Genomic DNA, 19035 nt, shown 5'->3' with positions numbered 1-19035 from the left:
AGTATTAATTTCTCTTGACTTGGTTTATATTTCTAATGTCTATGTACCGTCATTAATATATTTATTCAGATTTCTACAAGTATAAAGTTCTATTTTGTATAACTTTTATTTTGTAAATTGTAATATATATTCATATTTATAGATGATGACATATGAAACAGATCCTTTGAGTTTTAATTTATTCAATTGTAATGTTGATTTGTGCAATTAAATGTATTAAAGCCATGCTGTACTAGAAACACAACACTGCGAAATTCCATCTAGCCCCGTCTCAGGTCAGCTGTAGCAGTACGGTCCCATACCTCGCTGCTTCCCTAGCTGCGCTGTTGGTCCTCACATCGAGTCTTCTGACTGCGAAGTGGAATTAGGCATTGGATTACACACTGTTGGAAGTTGACCAAGAGATGGCGCTGGGCATGGTACGCAAGAGCAGAAAATTTACCTGTTCAGTATTGCTTTAACTAAAATGCCCTTCATTTTGACAAGTTCCTAGCCTCTCCTCATCTGGATCTGACAACGCCTTTTCCTATTCCATGGAATCTTTGGTATTCCTTTCCATGTCATCCATCACTCTGGCAGTTATTATTCTACAATGCACAAAGTGGCATGTATCTGTGTATAAAATGATCTGTTGGTATATAGGAGGTCATTTGAACAAGTGCCATCTCCAAATTGGCTTATTCTCCAAGATATTGTAGATAATATCGCAGGGGCAGATTCCTCCTCTCCTGGTCTTTATAGTGTTAAGAGAAACAGCAGGGGAGGGGGGGGGGGGGGGGGGGTCAGATATGGATTACAAGAGATCTGCAGAGTTTATGAGGGATCATTGCAAGCTCGCTGAAAGATCATTTGTTTAAAATACTTAAATTTTCGCTTTTGAATGTATTTCATTTTAAGGCTACAAATGGCTCTCCATAATGTATAAGTCCAACTTAGAGTTAAGTTCGACTTGTGTTTTTTGTGAAACACCCCCCTGATTTCATTTCATTTCATTCTCGCAATTCACCTGTGCATTATATATTGTGTTTTTAACAGTATAGGGCCAATCGCTGAAGGATCATTGTGCAAAAACGATACAGCTGAGCTATGTTTATGCAATTTATTTAATTGGACAGCAATAATAAAAAGGTATTAAAGTATTAATATTCACCTGGTTTATAGTATCTCATGTGAGTTATCTCTCTCGTTCCTTTCTTACAGGCTAGTTCAGATATGGCACCAAAAAATACAGCAAAAAGCCCCTGCATTCTGTTTTAAAAAACGTGCGATTAAGGTGCAACAAATGGCAACTGCGCTCGGCAAAGGACTTGTTCATATTCACTGAGCTCTGTGTTGAAATATACAGAAATGTGAAGCGATTTACACTTAACATCGTCAGGAACGCAGCTGTTTTGAATCGTATCTGAACAAGCCTTAAACCTGACACGTCTGCATGTTCTTTCTTCACGGCCTCCTTGTAGAGAAAGAGAGGTTGAGAGAAGACAATAAGAGAGAGAATGAAAAAGAGAAGAAGTAGAGAGGAAGAAAGATGAAATGAATGAGGAAGAGATAGAGATTGGGGACAGGATTCCCAAGGTCGTGGAAAAACATGGAGAGTCGTTGAAAATTGGTAAAAATCATGGAAAGTCATAGAAATTTTGAGGGAGTTGGAGGCCTTCACAAAACATGAAATAAAATACATCACTGCGTGGTATTCTTGTACCCCTTGGATACCGAAACGCATACTTAAATGGTTCTTGCCTGAACCCTGTTGCATTAAATGGAAATTGGTTCTCACATTGAAAGAAAGCCAGAGAAAATGCTAGAGAAGAATTCTTCAAAGCCATCCACATTTAGGAGGGAGTTTCACAAAGACTAAGATCGACTCAAGTTCGCCAAAATTTTCTCTCACCATTGACTGCATGGCTTTGGTTTCACAAGGACAAAATATCTAAATATCATAATTGAAAGACCAAAAGTGGGAGCAACTAGTGGCATGAATGCCCTGCCATAGTTACCGGTAAGTCCAACTGAAATTTGATCTTAGTCTTTATGAAACACACATTTCATCACTATACCATAATGTATACACAAAACCACACAGTAAACACAAATGAATGACAATTTGATCCAATTTCATTAAAAATGGATTTATTATAAACATCCACTAATCACATAATGTTTACACAGTGACAAACAGAAGAGAAAACAAATCAGCTCCTTAACTCTTTAACAATTTGCAGATGAAGGATGCACCCCCCCCCCAATACTAAAAGATTAAGACCTCTACTACTTATTTACAAACAAAAAACATGTTGAAAGTTGACAGAAAAAGTACAAACGGGAGAAAATAATGGGGCAAATTGTCATGACAGATAAACAAATTAAGCCTTCATGTGAGAAAAATTTTCCTCGCCGTTTTCAAAGAAAGAAAATCTGTGTCACAGCTCCAAATACTAGGTAGTAGGTAGGTACTATTATTGTTTAACATAAACAGCAGTGTGTCCCCATGGGGTTTCCAACAACATTTGGGTGTTTACTCAACAACAGTATTTCCAACCAAGTCTGGTGTCAGCGAATTATGACCAACTGCAAATGGAAAGCGATGACCCTCTCCCTTTGATTACCCGAGTGATCAACAACAGACCAATCTTTGTACTTTGGATATTTACAAAAGATGATCCCTAGACATTGAGAAAATATTTCAATATACAGTGAAACCTGTATACAAAGACTTTTCAAGAGAGATAAGAAAAGTGGTCTTCATTTGCAGGAGGCCACTAAAGCAGGTTTGACTGTATTTAATTGTAAGGGTTCAGTGTGGTACAATTGAAATCTGGGAGCTGTTATTCTTGTGGGCCTTCAAGGATGGGCTTTGCTCTGGGGCCCGTTTCATAAAACTTGTTATCTATAACAAATGCTAAATTTCTATGACAAATTTGCTCTCAGCCAATCACATGCCATGATTGCAGTAGCTTATAACAGTAGCTTGTAACTTGTTATTGATATCAAATTTTATGAAACAGGGCCCAGGTCATGCAACTAGATTGTGAAAGAAACAGTCCTGAAACATTTGGAGAAGATCGATGATGTAGCACATGAGAATATGTGTATAATGGGAGATTTTAAACTCATAAAAATGTTAAGAATTCGACCCAGTCTTGCTAAAAGTCACCTGCACTGTTCACAGAAGCATATACATGGGATTACATGTAAATGGGAATACATAAACATGTGTCATAACAGTTTGGTCACTTGTCATACTTTGAATATGAGGGAATTTGAAGACACATCTTTTTTCACATGACATTTTTTCCAAGATATTTTGTCCACATTACCATTAAGGGAATGAAAACCTCACATGTTAGCACTCTCGGTTCCCAGAACTCTACTATCCCATTTGTATCAAGGTTACCTACATCACTTGAAGACCCCCTAGCAAATTATTTCAATGAAGCATGACTGCTTGACTTAGACTATTTCAATAAAATGGTCATCTACATGTATCATGAAGGATACAATGTGGAACTCTGGGGGCCGTTTCTCGAAACTGTCATAAGTCTAACTTCTTAGGTGTCCCATTGAAACGTGTGTTATAGAATTCACACACGTTTTAGCGCCATGGGATGTCTACGAGCTAGACTTATGATGGTTTCGAGGAACTGGTCCCCTTTTCAATAAAGAAACAAACGTACAGTCAAACCTGCTTTAGTGATCACCTGTCTACAAAGGCCACATATATTGTTTCCCTTGAAAATGGTTTCTTATGGAATCATGTACTAAAGGAACCTGTCTATAAAGACCACCTGTCTACAAAGGCCACTTTGTGTGTTTCCCTTGGGTGGTCGCTATAGACAGGTTTGACTGTACATGTATTTCTCTTTTTGGTAGATTGAATTTTAAGAGTACTAGAACTGAATATAGAACCATTACACTATGATGACGGGCCTTCGTTGCTTGAGAGCATGTCTTCAGAGGACGTTGGGGGCATATCCATTGAGGGTGGAGGGGGCATTGGAGGGGGTGCTGGAGGCGGGGGAAGGAAGTTAGGCACCCCTCCTGATGAGACTCCGCTGGGAGGCCGTGGTGGAGGGGGAATGGGTAGGGGTAAGTTGCCCCCCATGTTTGGTGGCGGGAGGGGCATGTTGGGAGGAGGGGGCGGAGGGGGGTGTAGCCTGGGCATCGGGCCGCCACCCATGTTGGGTGGGGGTACAGGGGGCGGGGGGAGGGGCATGGAGTTTGGGGGAGGGATGGGTCGAGGGGGCATCATACCAGGCGGCATGGGGAATGGAGGGGGAGGTGGCATGGGCATGTTGGGGTGGAGAGGAAAGCGTGGCATACCGGGCGGGCCGAGAGGACCAGGCATCCCTAGGGGAGGAGGCATACCCATTGGGGGCATGGGGGGTACGGGAGGCTTCTCTCCAATATGGGGGGCTCCCTTCAGGGCGCTGGGAGGGGGTGGTGGAGGGGCTACCGGCTTAACTTCCATCTTGAAGTGGAACTGAAGAAAAAACTGCAAGTAAAAGACAAAATTAAACAAATAATTATATCAATTATTTGTGGGAATCATTCAACATCTTTCATAATGAAAAGACAAAAACTATATCAACCATGACAAAAACTCATATTTGCAAAGCTATAATTCATGTATAAGGATCTAGAGCTACATGTATTACGAAGACCCATGACATGTATCTCAATAAAGTACCCAAATTGTGACATCATACTAGCCAAGCTGGCTCTATACAGAAGAAATCATATTTTGCAAGAATAAAAATGTCTTCTTCTTCTTGATTTGATTTTTGCCACACACTATTTTATGAATTATTTATATTTATACATATGTACAATTTCATGCCATAAATGACTATTTTTAGGATTCTTTCTCTTTCCATCCCCTTTCCTTCTGCTTATTTTCTTTAATATTTATATTTTTTATTTTAGAGAAAATTAAATATATTAATAAATGTGTCTCACCTGTTTAGTTTCTTTGTTCCAAGAAGTCCAGAACTTGTTCTCACTTTTATCAACCTCTCTGCTAGGAACCTAGATAAAGAAAGAAAGAATTCAAACAATTTTGTTCAACAACAACATACTATACAGTAGGCTGTAGGACGGATAGTCAACCTGCTCGAAACATCGAGCCACTCTCGCCACTCATCCTCTCCAAGCGCTATAGTTCTCCTTAGAACTATAAACTAAGAAAGATAACCAACAGTCTTTTTCAGGACTACAAACTCTCAAGAAAGATTACTGAGAGTCCTTTTCAGGACTCCTCAATCCTCCCTCTCTCTCACATGGTGCACCGGCAAGCCTACTGTATATCTACATCACCATGCAAGCCGACACTTTCAAGCAGCATCTAACACAGGCCTTCTCAACTAGTTTATTAGAAGTGCCAAAACGAAAAGAATTTTTAGTTGAAGTGCCAACCTGTATGTTTGATTTTATTTCAAAATATATTAATCATAATTTCATACAACTCCTGGGTACATTCACACTGGAGAAAAATTTATATGTAGTTATTTTGGTGCAATAAACACGGGAATTGTCCAAATTAAGTGAAAAATCAAACAAACAGAAACAATACAAGATGTTTCCAAATATTGGCAATGTTAAAATTGGTAGCACATCATAAGCTTATTGTTGTTTAGAGCTCAGGTTAGTTAAGAGTCGTATAAAATAGTACAAAAATGTGTAAATTACCCTTTTTTCCTGTTTGTTAAGCAGACATTTGGGGTCTTTTTTATTTTGCTGAGTATTTAATTCTAAAATACAATTTTAGATATATATATTTTTTGCAACAGTCGCGCGCCACTCCGACTGACCGCAAGCGCCGCCAATTGAGAAGGCCTGATCTAACAACATAGTAGTGTGTGCGCATTCGTGTGTGGGTGAGCGACGGGGGTACAGCATACCTTGAAGGAGATGGTTTCATACGGCTCGGATGCAAAGAGAAGATACTGCCATTTCTTATCAGGAGGCTCAATCCTCTGCTCATAAGCCGACATGAAGCGATGCCTGGGGTAGGTGCCTTCTGCTATTTCTGGATAATCAATCTAAATAATAATATTAATAATAAAAATAATTAGATCAATATATATAGCACAGCTACTACAGTCAAACCCGCTTTAGTGACCACCTGTCTACAACAAGCACATTTCTTATTTCCCTTGAAAATGGTTTCTCATAAAAGGAACCTGTCTACAAATAATAATAATATTTCATTTTTATATAGTGCTAATTACAAATTTCTCTAAGCGCTTTACAAATATACTTTTACCCCGTCATTGCATTCAGTGCTTGCCCGCACACACTGTGTGCACAATCTCCACTCCCTGGGGAGCATTCCAGCCAGCCGTTACATGACGCTCAAAAACTGTTTGACCAACAAAGACCACCTGTCTACAAAGACCACTTTTTGTGTTTTCCTTGGGCGGTCGCTGTAGACAGGTTGACTGTAAATTAATATACTCTATGGCGCTATGATGAAAACAAAACTCCTAACAGTGCTACTTCACAGACACACAATAATAAAAATTATACAACACCTACGTGGATCCTTGTCATTTGATTGGACGGTTGTTGATCACATGATATTCAATAGATGGTATATTGCACGGTCGTGCATTTTTGGTTATATGTGCCGTGCATTTTTGGTTATATGCAGACTGCGTACCTCTCTGCTGCATGTGCGCGTATCCCTGCGTGTATCTGACGCGAAGGCAATCTGCATGTAATCGAGAAGGCTTGACTCGAACTTTAATTTATCTTTATAAGGAGTAAAGCATAATTTGTTGATTAACGTTCTATTAGGTCTTCTTCGATGTTGTATAAAACAAATAATGAATGTTTTTCATTCGTTTAATAGTGCAAATATGTTCATTCGTTGAAAGATTAACGTTAATTCTATTCAACTCGGCTGACGCCTCGTTGAATAGAATGTTAATCTTTCAACTCTGGAACATATTCACACTATTGAACTCATAACCATTCATTATTTGTATACTATTCGAAAGCTCCTGCAAAACAAGAGCGTCTTCAACAAAAATTTGAAGCCAGCAACAGATGAGGCTTTTGTCATGTCTAGTGGTAGGTTATTCCAAAACTTTGTATCGGCTCAAATGAAAGCAATCTCCAAGAGTTACTTTGTGAGGTTGCTTTAGAAGCAGCTTGTCCTATGTACTAAATGGGGAGAGATTTATAACGAGAGATAGGGAGGAACATAGCATATTTAGAGTGATAATTGCGGCACGCGTATCTACGTGTACATGAAAGAAAGATGAAGAGACAGAACTAGGGCCCTGCTTCATAAAACTTGATATCAATAACAAGTTACAAGATACGGTCCTAACCTACTGAAATCATGGCATCTCATTGGCTGAGAGCAAATTTGTCATAGAAATTTAGCAGTTGGAATATAGATAACATGTTTTGTGAAACGGCCCCAGGAGTTACTCACCTGGAATAACAAGCTTTGTTGATCGTTGTCCGAGTCTTTCTGCTTTGTTACTAAAATAGTGAGAAAAAAGCGTGAATATTATCAATCAAGCAGGGTGATGAACGCACTCTATTACGATGAGAACAAACTGTAACAAGAATCATCTGTGTGGAGTTAGAAGGGTGTCAACTAGCATACTTAAATAAAGAGTTAAAGAGGCTGTAGCATGAGAAATACTGGTTGACGCCATCTATGTCTTCTTTTGAATAACTGCATGTAAACGAATGGAATTGATTAAGTGCACTGAGGTAGAGGTCAGTGATTAACTGGGTCAGCGTGTGATAGCGTTCGCGAATGAGCGCGAAACAGACCAAAGTTATCCTCACGCTTCAGTTTTGCACGCACGTGAATACTGCGATCGCGCCGTCCGATTGGCCGTGAGGGCCACGGGAAAGACACATAGTTTCATCATGCTACAGCCCCTTTAACATCCTTCTAACTCTGAACGGACAATACACAGAAAAGTAATCACCTGGAGTCTTCCTGAATCCAGATTGCATACAAAATGATAAATATGTAACAAATTTCACATCCACGTATGGAAATATCAAATTATATCCAAAAACCATGCTCCAAAAAATATAAACATCTGAGATGCATGGCCGTATGTGTTATCAGTGTCTGTGATACGGTGTAATAGTGAAGCCCTAAACAAATTGCGCTTCAAAATGATCATGAAGTGCCTCAAAAAGTAAAAATCTTTGAGTGACCGGTTTTACCATACTCATTTTCCCCAATAGACTGTAGTGTTATAAAAACCAAATTCCAATCATAAATATCTTGATAATCAGACAGGTGAACGGCTTGTAAAAATCATGGGATTCCTGACTGACCTAAAGGTTTTTAAGTATGATTGCAAAATGAGCTAAATCCAGGATTTTGTTTAGAATATGAGGCAAAGATACCCGATCCCTTTAAGGAATTGAGGTTTTGTCACATTCATTTACAAATTTTAAGCAGAGCTCTTGTCCAGTTTCTATGTTTTTAAATACTGTTTACAGCATTCAAGAGCTCACCTACGCTCCTATGATTTCCTGTCACTGCTTTCTTTTATTAAACCTCTTTCTCTCTCCCTCTCTCCTTACCTTTGTAACCAGGCCTTCCAATCTTGACAAACTTTCTGATCTCTACTCTGGACTTTTCAGGCGCTGGTTGTGCAGGAGCATCTTTAGCTTCCTTCGCTGCTCTTCGAGCTCTGGAAGAAAATAAACATCATAAAACAAAATTCATTCAATTCATTCAATTTTTCAGACTGTATGGCACCATTTTAAATACATTCAAACCAGTCCATTAAGGCCACCCAAGGGAAACACAAAAAGTAACCACTATAGACAAACATCGTATTCAATATGTTGACACATCTAAATATCATCAGCATTTTTAACATGAAATCCCAACCACTAAGTATGAACATGGGTGTTAAAGGGGGTGTAGCATGGCGAATACTGGTTTACACCATCTACGACTTCTTTTAGACAACTGCAGGTAAACGTATGGACTTGATTAACGGTCAGCGCGCGCCAGCGTTTGCGAAACAGACCAAAGTTCCCCTCACCCTTCGGTTTCTTGAATACTGCGGTCGTGTCGTCCATAGTCGTATTATACCTGATCGGCTCGAGTCAGGCCACGGAAAAGACACAGTCTCGTAATGCTACACCCCTTTAATAGTATTTGATATTTTTATCAAACCACACAAGGTGCTCCAGGCTAACCAATATTACCCCAGCTCTAGCTAGGCTCCCAGTTTCGGTGCTCACAGCATTCATGGAATTCCTTCCTAAGTTCCTACCAGTACCCATTTAACATCTGGGAGGAAAATGGCAATTGTAGATTTATGTCTTGCTAAAGGTTGGATCCCATGACCTTTAAATTTGCAGTTCACTGTTTCAACCACGACTCTTCTAGTCTTCTACTATTGCAAAAACAAACATAATTTATCAATTTAAAGGCTTGTAGCAGTGGGTTCTCAAGGGGGAATAAGACACCATTAAGGGGGGCGTTTCACAAAACTTGTCATCAGTGACAAATGACAATTTGTGTTATAAGCTACTAATACCTTGCTTCTGATTGGTTATCAGCAGATTTGTCACTGATTTTTGTTATTTGTCATTGAAAAAAGGCTTTGTGAAACGGGTCCGAGGTGTTTAACCAGGTGTTGTCAGTCACAGAGTGGACTTCACTTTTATGACCGCCATGTCTTGTGTAATGCACTGCGCCTTAGCCTAATGCCGAAAATAATTCTTATCATAATATCAACTTTCCCTCATCCTCGAGATATGAAGGCAAAGTGAGTATTTTTCGGATGGGACCGCGGCTTCGCTGCTTGAGAGACCTGCGCTAATCATGATGCAATAGAGTGGTGAAGTGCGACGTCATCAAAAATCTATTCACATGGACACTGACTTCGGCTGCAAACTTTAGGAGACACGATGGCGCAGTGGTAGAGCAGTGATCTCATAACCGGGAGGTCCTGGGTTCAAAACCAAGTCGATGCGCTAGCACCCTTTTGTAAGGCATTAGTCATCATTACCAAGTCCCTAGGCCTGTCTGCACTAGTTTGGCCAGGGGGATTAGACCTCTATGCAAGGTCACTTACAGGTGGTTATCTCATCAAATCAGCTCTCAATTAGCATAAGAAAAAGGGGATCATGGGGGACCAACAGGCACTGATTAGGCATTGTTTGCTACATTATATAGAGGGCGCAAGTTGCTATACGTAGTGCAGTGGGGCTTAAAGGCCCTCAGTCCCCTGGTCGCTTACTTTATACAAGAATACACATGCTTTCTTAATAGCAGTAAGGTAAAACAATCCATCAAACAGTGATCTCGTAACCGGGAGGTCCTCAGTTCAAAACCAAGTCCATGCGCTAGCGCCCTTTGGTAAAGCATCAATCAATACCAAGTCCCTTGGTCCCCTGGTTGATTTCTTTGATACAAGAATACACATGCTTTCTTAATAGCAGTAAGGTGAAACAATCCATCAAACTTACAGATTAGATTGATGTTTCTTGCCCTGCGTATGTGCCAGGTAGCTGCCTTCGTTGTTGTGAAGGGTGAGACACAGCTTGCATTCATAAGAACCCAGATGGTTCCTCATAAAATAGGGATCCTATAAAAAATAAAACAAATTGTGAAAGATTAAGATTATTATGCACTTAGAAGATTGCAAACTGCTGGTTGAAAATAAGCCTTACCGCTTTCTTCCTTCACCTGAAGGGCAGTAATTCAACTCATACATACCAAATTTAGTCTGAACAGATCATTTTTAATGCATTGCATTACTGTATGACATAACATTGTTTGCTTCTGATCTCCCTTACATGTGCCTAATATGAGGGTTAATTTTAGTTACACGTTCATGTACATGTATACGTTTAGCTTATACACCAGCCAATGTGGAGAGCCTTTTAACAGGCATTGGCTGGTGCTAAATACCATACTGTTAAGGTTATATCATTTTATAAACCCTGTGATGTTTTCTTTGTATTGTTATCATCTTGCCTGGATCATTTTTTTTTAGAAAAATACATAGCACCCTTCTGGCTCCAAACAGATGATCCATTCACCACACTTCATATCCAGAGTCACCCACTAAGTTTTCTACCAGAGGAAATGAAGAGTTGAAGACCCCAAAATGGGAGGTCTTTACCTTTAGACGTACATACCTTGTTAAGATCGATGGTCTCTAAGGCCAGCTGTCTAAGCCTCTCTCTCCTGTCTCTGTTCGACTCTGACTGAGAGGCCACACCTCCTCCTCCCGTCTTACCCCCAGCTCTGTTCTGGAAGTCCATATTGATTGACAGCTAACAGATCACCAGGAACAAGTCTTTTAGAGAAAATATTGAAATCATACCAAAAAAATTAATATTCTGGGTTCATAGTTCATTTTATTTCTTCTTTCACAAACATTTGTACATAGAATTTCAAATAAAGTAACTGGAACAGTAGATTATCAATATAACAAACATAATTTGAAGCGCAATAGTAATGTTCAACATACAACTCTTGTTATCAACTAAAGAAATTCTATAAAAAAGTAACTAATGTATTAAAGGTCATATTCATACTGTGTTGCGAATCATTTTGAACAGACAAAATTGACCACCAAAAACTTGGTCCTACGGTATATTTCTCGCCCAGCTCTGAAATCATTATACCGGTAATTATATTCTGAGTGAAGCACTCAATACATCTACATGCAGGATAATGATAACGACAGTTGGGTCTTGTAAAATGCTCATGTCTGGCATTACAGCAAGCATAGTACAGTACATGTAGTCAATGCTAATTATGCGTATTGACCTCTAGCATTGCATACGTGCTCAGAGGCATCAATCACACACAATCCACACAATTGTATACCAATGCCCACAATGAATACGAAGTGCCTGATCGGCAAGTTTGACACTAGACTCAGGATTTAAATTTTCAAAATATTCTTTCTAACATCGGTAAGTAGGGTAGCGCGCCCAGTATTCGATCAGACAGCCGTTTCAACAGCTGTAACAATTAACAAAATATTTAATGAGCCGCGAAACTTGCACAAATCAGGCAGCTGAACAACTTTTCTCAACTCTCAAAATTAAATCAGATTAGCTCGAAATTGGTCAGTGTCGCACAACTGTTTGCACTTCTGCGTTCTGTTAGCACATGCGCTAACATGCATAGCCATATGTAGAAGTCTATTGCGAAACAACTACGTGTGCTGTCGCAATGAATTTAGTATGTGTGTGAAGAGAATCACTTCCGTGTTCACTCCATCGCAGCAAATTTGCAACTGACGCACTTGCCGATGTGCAAGAGGTATTTATACGATACTCTTGCCATGCGGTATCGCTCGTCCAGTATCTGGTCAACGCGGAATTGTGTGAAAATAGTGCGCAAATACGCTTCGCTCCTCGGCAACAAAGATACCACACACAAATCGCGTGACCAAATTATAATCAGCGTGACCGAATTCTGGGTAGAAAAATGCTCAGTCTTCTTTCGGAAATATTTTTCTTATCATCATTCTTTATTTTAAGTGACTATAAAATCCTGTTAGAGGAATAATTTTCTTTTCTTTTGATGGGTAGATTGCAAAATAAATAAGGTAGTGCTGTAGCCGAACCGCCGAACCGAACGGAAGTTCGCCGAACATGGCACTTCCGAACCGAACCGAACCGAACGCAAAGGCCTGGTTCGGATGTTCGGCAGAAAAATATAAAAGTTTTTGCAAGCTAATAAACTTGTCATTTTGTACCTTATTTTCATGCCATGATTGCTCATTTTATATTTACTTTTTTCCCATTTTCCACCTTTGTGATTTATGCCTATCCAGTGGTGTGCGCGACTTCACTGGGGCCATTTAAATCCCAAATCCTGACCATGCTACGTCGCGATCGCAAGCCATAAACAAGAATACATGTGCGTGATCAAAATATGTTCAGCTCAAACCCATTCAACAAAAAATTAATATTTTAATTGTAACAATATCGGACAAATTTTACAATATAAATAATGAAATAAATATATCTTATAGTATGGTATTTATTTATTCAGGAAAAATAGACCCCTAGGGATATTATATTTTTCCTATTAAAAATAAAAACTTATACAAAAAAGTTATTGACGAGCCTGAATTTCTATTCAAGATGCCAGCTTTCATGACTCTAACATTAGACAACAACCGTCTCGAAAAATCTTTAAAAAATATCATTTATTGACAAATTGAAAACATGATTCTTTTAAAATTGAAAATAAAACATGATTCAAGACGGAAATACGAATGTAAGTAGTATTTTTCTTCACAAATAATTACGTTTAGAACAGTTTTTAATGTGAAATTCGTACTAGTCGGAAGCAGTGTGCAGAGGTCCTCCGTGCTGGTCGGGCCCGGCAGGCTGGCCGGCCCGCCCAGTACCGACCGCCGTGGCTATAACGCTGCTTGCTATTATATTACTGAACCCCGAACCGAACCAAGTTCGGGTGAAAAATTGCCGAACTCTGCCGAACCGAACCGAACACGAACATAGCGTCTGACTTACAGCACTAAAATGAGGTAAGAACTAAGAATTCAAAATATTAGTGATTTCCCCTTAAGTGACCTGGTGACCGAATACTGGGCACTCTACCCAAGACTTGAAAAGATTGTGTTTTACTGCTATTAAGGTGGGCATCATCAATTGTCACTGAAGTACCGATTTTGAGTGAACTCAGATGAGTTTTGTACGGTGGTGTTTTAAATGTGAAGAAGAAGTTTTAATACACAGCCAGGATTAGGACCTAAAAGAGTATATGACGGGGTGACCAAAGTTCGCGGACATTTTAGAACATATTACAAAAGGTGATATTCGATCTATGATTTCTCCTATTCTACACAAATTTATTTATTTCAATTATTACCAAATGGACGGCAAAGTTTTTTACTACAAATTTGTTCAAATAGAAAATTCATCGTCGAAGTCGGTTGTCGGAGATATCGCGATCTAAAAATTTGACGTCCGATCGTGCGTGCGCGCTGCATCAAAAAAGTCATAAAAACAACGAGACCTAAGTTCACGAACGGGGGTTTACAGCACTCCAGCAAAGCATAGAGAGTCCATGCTAATGCGTACATGTATGGACCTCTAGCACTGCATGTATGTGGTATGCATGGGGTGGATTTTTTTTAGTATTAAGATCATAACATGTAAGACAAATACAACATAACATAGGTTATGTTATATTTGTCTTACATTTTACAGTATTTAAGATTATTAAATTATTTTTATAATAGAAAAAAAGAATTCAAAACTTTTAAAGCCCTTTTTCCTCCTTCTTTTACAGAGACGGCAGCATGATTCCCTCCTCGATTGCGATGACATCAAAACTGCGCACTTTACGCACACCATACACTGACTTCTACATGCGCTACAATTCGCCACAAAGACAGCTCGCCCCTGAACAACTCGACACAATACCCTCCCTGGATATCTCGCCACAATACCCTGGACAACTCAACCGTAGCAAGTTGTGCAGGGTATTGTTGCGAGATGTCCAGGGTATTGTGTCGAGCTGTCTTGGGGCGGGTTGTTTTTGTGGCGAGTTGTCTAGGCCCCGGTGAAAACATACGTGACTCGTGACCCGTGGCTCTTACGCAACATCTGACGGGTAGTTTTCTTATCTCGCAGACGTTTTCATTTATTGCTTTATCGCAGGTTTAAAGCACCTAGGCCTCTTATTCCGTACAAATTTCTAGATAGACTTTCGAAATGCTTATTATTAGTATCATTATTAATATTATTATTATTAAGACCCCAAAATTGCTAAATTGAATATTATACTTTGGAATTATATAGTAATGCTCCGCCACCTCTGTCGGCTAATAGTTGGGCTGAAATGTATACCAAACTCTAAAAACGCTCGTATGCAATAGCCTACCGCTGAGCTGTGTACACAACCGATCGCGTCCATATCAACATGCATATATTCGGAAGTAAGCGGTCGCGAACGGTCTTTAAAAAAAAGGTCATAAAATCCGAAAATGGCGCACGTTAGCTGAATTGCGGATGGGCTATAAGCAAACAAGTAGGCCAGATGTCTGGAAACCAAGGAAATTTACACTAATGAAACTTGTAAGTTCCATTCTTTATTTATTTGTGATGGGTTATATCCCATTTAATTAATTAGTAGGACATTTGAAAGTGTCATACCGCAGGCTTTCAAATGTGTCGCGTTAATGTGCTGGTGCCAGTGTAGACCGAATTTTCCGTCTCTTTCGTTCGTTAGCCTCTTATTGGGGTAGGGTCGGCTCTCTCTTTAGAGACGGAAGCCGTTTATACACATGTCCTTGCTAACGCCACGGCCAGTTCTGGTCGTAGCGTTTTGCCCCCAAAATCCCCCAAAATGTCATTTTACCTCGAGCATGTTATATTGTAAATTAGGCCTAGGCTATAATAAATCAGTTCCACTTACCAACTTGACTGAAATAATCAGTTTAATAGTCCCTTTTTAGGAAATTATGGGTCAAAATCGGAATCCATTTTTACAACATGGATTCCGATTTTGACCCATAATTTCCTAAAAAGGGACTATTAAACTGATTATTTCAGTCAAGTTGGTAAGTGGAACTGATTTATTATAGCCTAGGCCTAATTTACAATATAACATGCTCGAGGTAAAATGACATTTTGGGGGATTTTGGGGGCAAAACGCTACGACCAGAACTGGCCGTGGCGTTAGCAAGGACATGTGTATAAACGGCTTCCGTCTCTAAAGAGAGAGCCGACCCTACCCCAATAAGAGGCTAACGAACGAAAGAGACGGAAAATTCGGTCTAGTGCCAGTGTTGCCTGTTTTACTACACAGTCAGGATAGTGATGCTCCTATGTGTGGTTTACAGTTGATTTATCAAAAAAAGAGATCCATCAAAAATAAGGTAATATCATAATTTGCAAGACAAGATATCAAACAATCAGTTGGCACCCCTTTTTACTTACAATTTTGAGGAAATCTGCTCTCAAATTGAAGATTTTCAGACCCTTATCGGTAAGTTGATAATTTTTCGGAACGGACGCAAAAGATCTGAAGATAGCAAAAATTGCCGATCTTTTGTCAATATTTTCACAATTTCGTACCCAATCCCAAAGAAAAATTTCAATTCTGAGTAATTTTATGTTCCTCTTTCCATTGGTGATATCAGATTTTCGAAATCTTACTGATTTGTCGAGATAGCGAACTTAGGTCACGCGCGAACTTTGGTCACACGTCCATACAGCTAGGGTCTATGTGTGGGCGCGCAACCCTACTACTACTAGCAAACGTCAATATCTGCGTGTGGGACTCAAATACGATTGTGATTAAAACTTTCGCCACGTTAGAGCCTAGAAATGCATGATAACATAACAATAAACTCCGCATTCATACCCTTAATAAATAGCAAATAAAAAACAACACAAAAACGAGGAAAAGCGCCTCAAAATATAAATATTACAAAATTTACATCACGCTTACCTCGCGTTGCGTTGCGTTGCGTTGTCGCTTCGCTTTCGATTCGTTGCGGTTGGTATGGTTGTCAAGAACAGACAAAAACTGATGTAAAAAAAAATGCACTAAAACCGTAACAGAAAACCGCACCCCAAGAAATAACTTTACTTATTCCGAGATATTTATTATATTCTTGCCCATTAATCTACAAGATTCCCCTCAAAAGTGCATGAGATGATGATAGAGGTATTAAGCAAGAATGATGTACAGTTTCTCAGTACGACATGTAAGGCAGAGCTACAAGAAGTCAACATCATCTTCGTTTCACCAGACTTGTTACATCCTCTGATTCTTACAAGTACAGCTTCTTTCCTCGCACAACTGGGATCAACTTCCTACAAATATCATTGAGCTGCCCACATTGAAGCAGTTCAAGGAAGCCATCAGCTGCGAATAGTCACAGCATCATCAAATTTTACTTGTACCATAAACATCATAATTAGGCACAAATTCACACAAGCCATCCACCGTCGGCAGAAGATCACCCTTAATTGTCAGATGCTGAACAGGCTTTGCCAAGTAGCAGAATAGAAGTAGAAGTAGAATCGCCAATGTCTTGATAATGTTGCTGTTGTTTTAATCTTAAAGGCGGGTGGAGCTTAGCAAGTTAAAAAAAAAAATATTCATAAAATATTTAAAAATCTATGAAACAAATTCAGAAGTTTACATATCAAAATATGAGATGTATATGCAGGACCGCACACCAACAAGAAAACACTTGTATTTCGATTTCAACATGGGCCCTTTAAGTGAAAGTTAGAAGAAATACAAAACAAGAAAGATTTGAAATCTTAAATATATCACGGTCACTCAATCTTGTCATTTATTGTTAATATGCTCTTGTGTCCAAATAAGCTTTCCCGCTATTAGTATCATAAATTGTTCCACTACTAGTTACACCTGCTTACTAATTTAATGCTTACATTTTTAAAGAAAGTATTATTGAGAAAAACTCCATCTTATAAATTATATCAAATACGTATACACTCGATCATTGTTGGATGTACACCCTGTAACAGTAATATATCTGAAAACCGATACTTACAGCATCAGTTTCATAACTCAAAACAATTATGTATTTATTATAAGGTCGAGATATCTGAATATCAACATTTTAAAGAGTATTCAGTTTTATTCTGAAAACTAATCAATGGTTGTTCTTGTTTTTGGTCATGCACTAACTGTTTAGTACGGAAATATTCTCATAAACTTAAATCTTGTGAGTAGATACACTACATCTCAGTTTCAGGAAAGGAAAGTTGTGTACATCACAGAGACAAGGCGTGATGACTTCAAAGCAAAACAGAGCAAGGACAATCGACCCATAACAATTTTAAATGTTGATGTCAAGATAGGTTCTCAAGCCCTGGCACAGAGACTAAAATTGTTCTACCATCGACAATATATCCATATCAAGCTGGATACATGGGTGAAGCTATCAGAACAGTAATAGAGACCCCCCCCCCTTTTTTTTTTTTAATTCTAGAGTTGAACGAATTTCTTGAAAGTTGTGGTTCGTTTAATCATCAATTTTTATTGTAAGCGTTGAAGTGCTTTAATTTCGGAAATAAGACTTGCAACAATGTTAGTGTTCCTTATATGGACACATAGTCATAATGAATAGTATAACTTTAACTGTCCCCCCCCCCCCCCCCCCCCCCCCCCCCCCAGTAGAAAAAGGGGTCAGACATGGAAACCCTCTTTCTCTTTACCTCCTTATTTCATCAATTAAAACATTAACTACCAGTATCAGAATAGATCCACATAATTATCGAAGGCATGAAGCTAAATGCTTCTCAGGCAATAAATCTCTTTTTGTACGCAGTTATACAACTGTACTTCTTCATCCCATTCTGAATCATAATCTCAATGAAAAGCTTTTGCTTGGTGAATTTCAGTACTTTTCGTCGCTTTATTCGAATTCTAACAAGACAAGAACAATGTACAGAATCCACCATGCCTAATATACATCAAATTCATGAATGTTTTGACAATTCCTGGAATTGACTTTTCCTAAATTTCTGAAGATTGGATGGCACAAATCCAAAGTATTCTATCAAATATAAAATCTCAACTGAACCTGTGGAAAGCCAGACATCATTGACTGGACGGAAACAAATCAAATAGCCAAAAATGTTGCTATATCTGATGTGTCTGTTATCCATTAACTGAATAATTTTGTTATACATTTTCTTATTGGGAGGTCCAGACAGAATCAAACTTAGAGGTCCGAATTCACAAAGGAGGTTTGTCGACAAACCTTGGTTTTCGTTCGTCTTATGACGCGTTTCGACGCGTTTTTACAAACCAGGTATGTAAAAAACGCGTAAAAACGCGTCATATGACGTACGAAAACCAAGGTTTGTCGACAAACCTCCTTTGTGAATTCGGACCAGAGTGTTGGATATGGTGAAGGATTAGAAAAAGGAAAATCTAAAGATGACTTGTGTTAAATCAATTTTGCAAGCTCGGAAAATCAAATGGGTGACACGATTATTTGGTTTTCTTTGTATTTCAGTTTATTAACTTGCCTTGTTCCCCTCTCTTTC

At 39.0% G+C, this 19035-nt stretch overlaps 1 protein-coding gene across 2 annotated transcripts; it reads right to left on the bottom strand.

Moving 5' to 3' along the window:
* Positions 1-2108: 2108 nt before the first annotated feature.
* On the bottom strand, positions 2109-16491 carry LOC576257 (splicing factor 3A subunit 2). Of its 2 annotated transcripts, XR_004065627.1 has the most exons (9): positions 16454-16491; positions 11146-11306; positions 10471-10589; positions 8566-8675; positions 7442-7491; positions 5898-6038; positions 4957-5025; positions 3135-4492; positions 2109-2369 (listed from the first exon to the last, which is right to left on the bottom strand). XR_004065627.1 is itself a non-coding variant. In XM_030993318.1 (8 exons), the coding sequence occupies exons 2-8, from the start codon at positions 11269-11271 to the stop codon at positions 3914-3916; spliced, it is 1194 nt and encodes a 397-aa protein (XP_030849178.1). In that variant the 5' UTR covers positions 11272-11306; positions 16454-16491; the 3' UTR covers positions 2978-3913. The 2 variants fall into 2 exon arrangements, 1 of the variants encoding a protein (XP_030849178.1); XM_030993318.1 differs by lacking the exon at positions 2109-2369 and having other exon boundaries at positions 2978-4492.
* Between the last annotated feature and the right edge of the window lie 2544 nt (positions 16492-19035).

The sequence above is a fragment of the Strongylocentrotus purpuratus genome, unplaced genomic scaffold (genome assembly GCF_000002235.5).
Source record: "Strongylocentrotus purpuratus isolate Spur 01 unplaced genomic scaffold, Spur_5.0 spur5_scaffold_20, whole genome shotgun sequence".
Taxonomy (NCBI): domain Eukaryota; kingdom Metazoa; phylum Echinodermata; class Echinoidea; order Camarodonta; family Strongylocentrotidae; genus Strongylocentrotus; species Strongylocentrotus purpuratus.
This window is presented reverse-complemented; position numbering and strand designations above follow the sequence as displayed.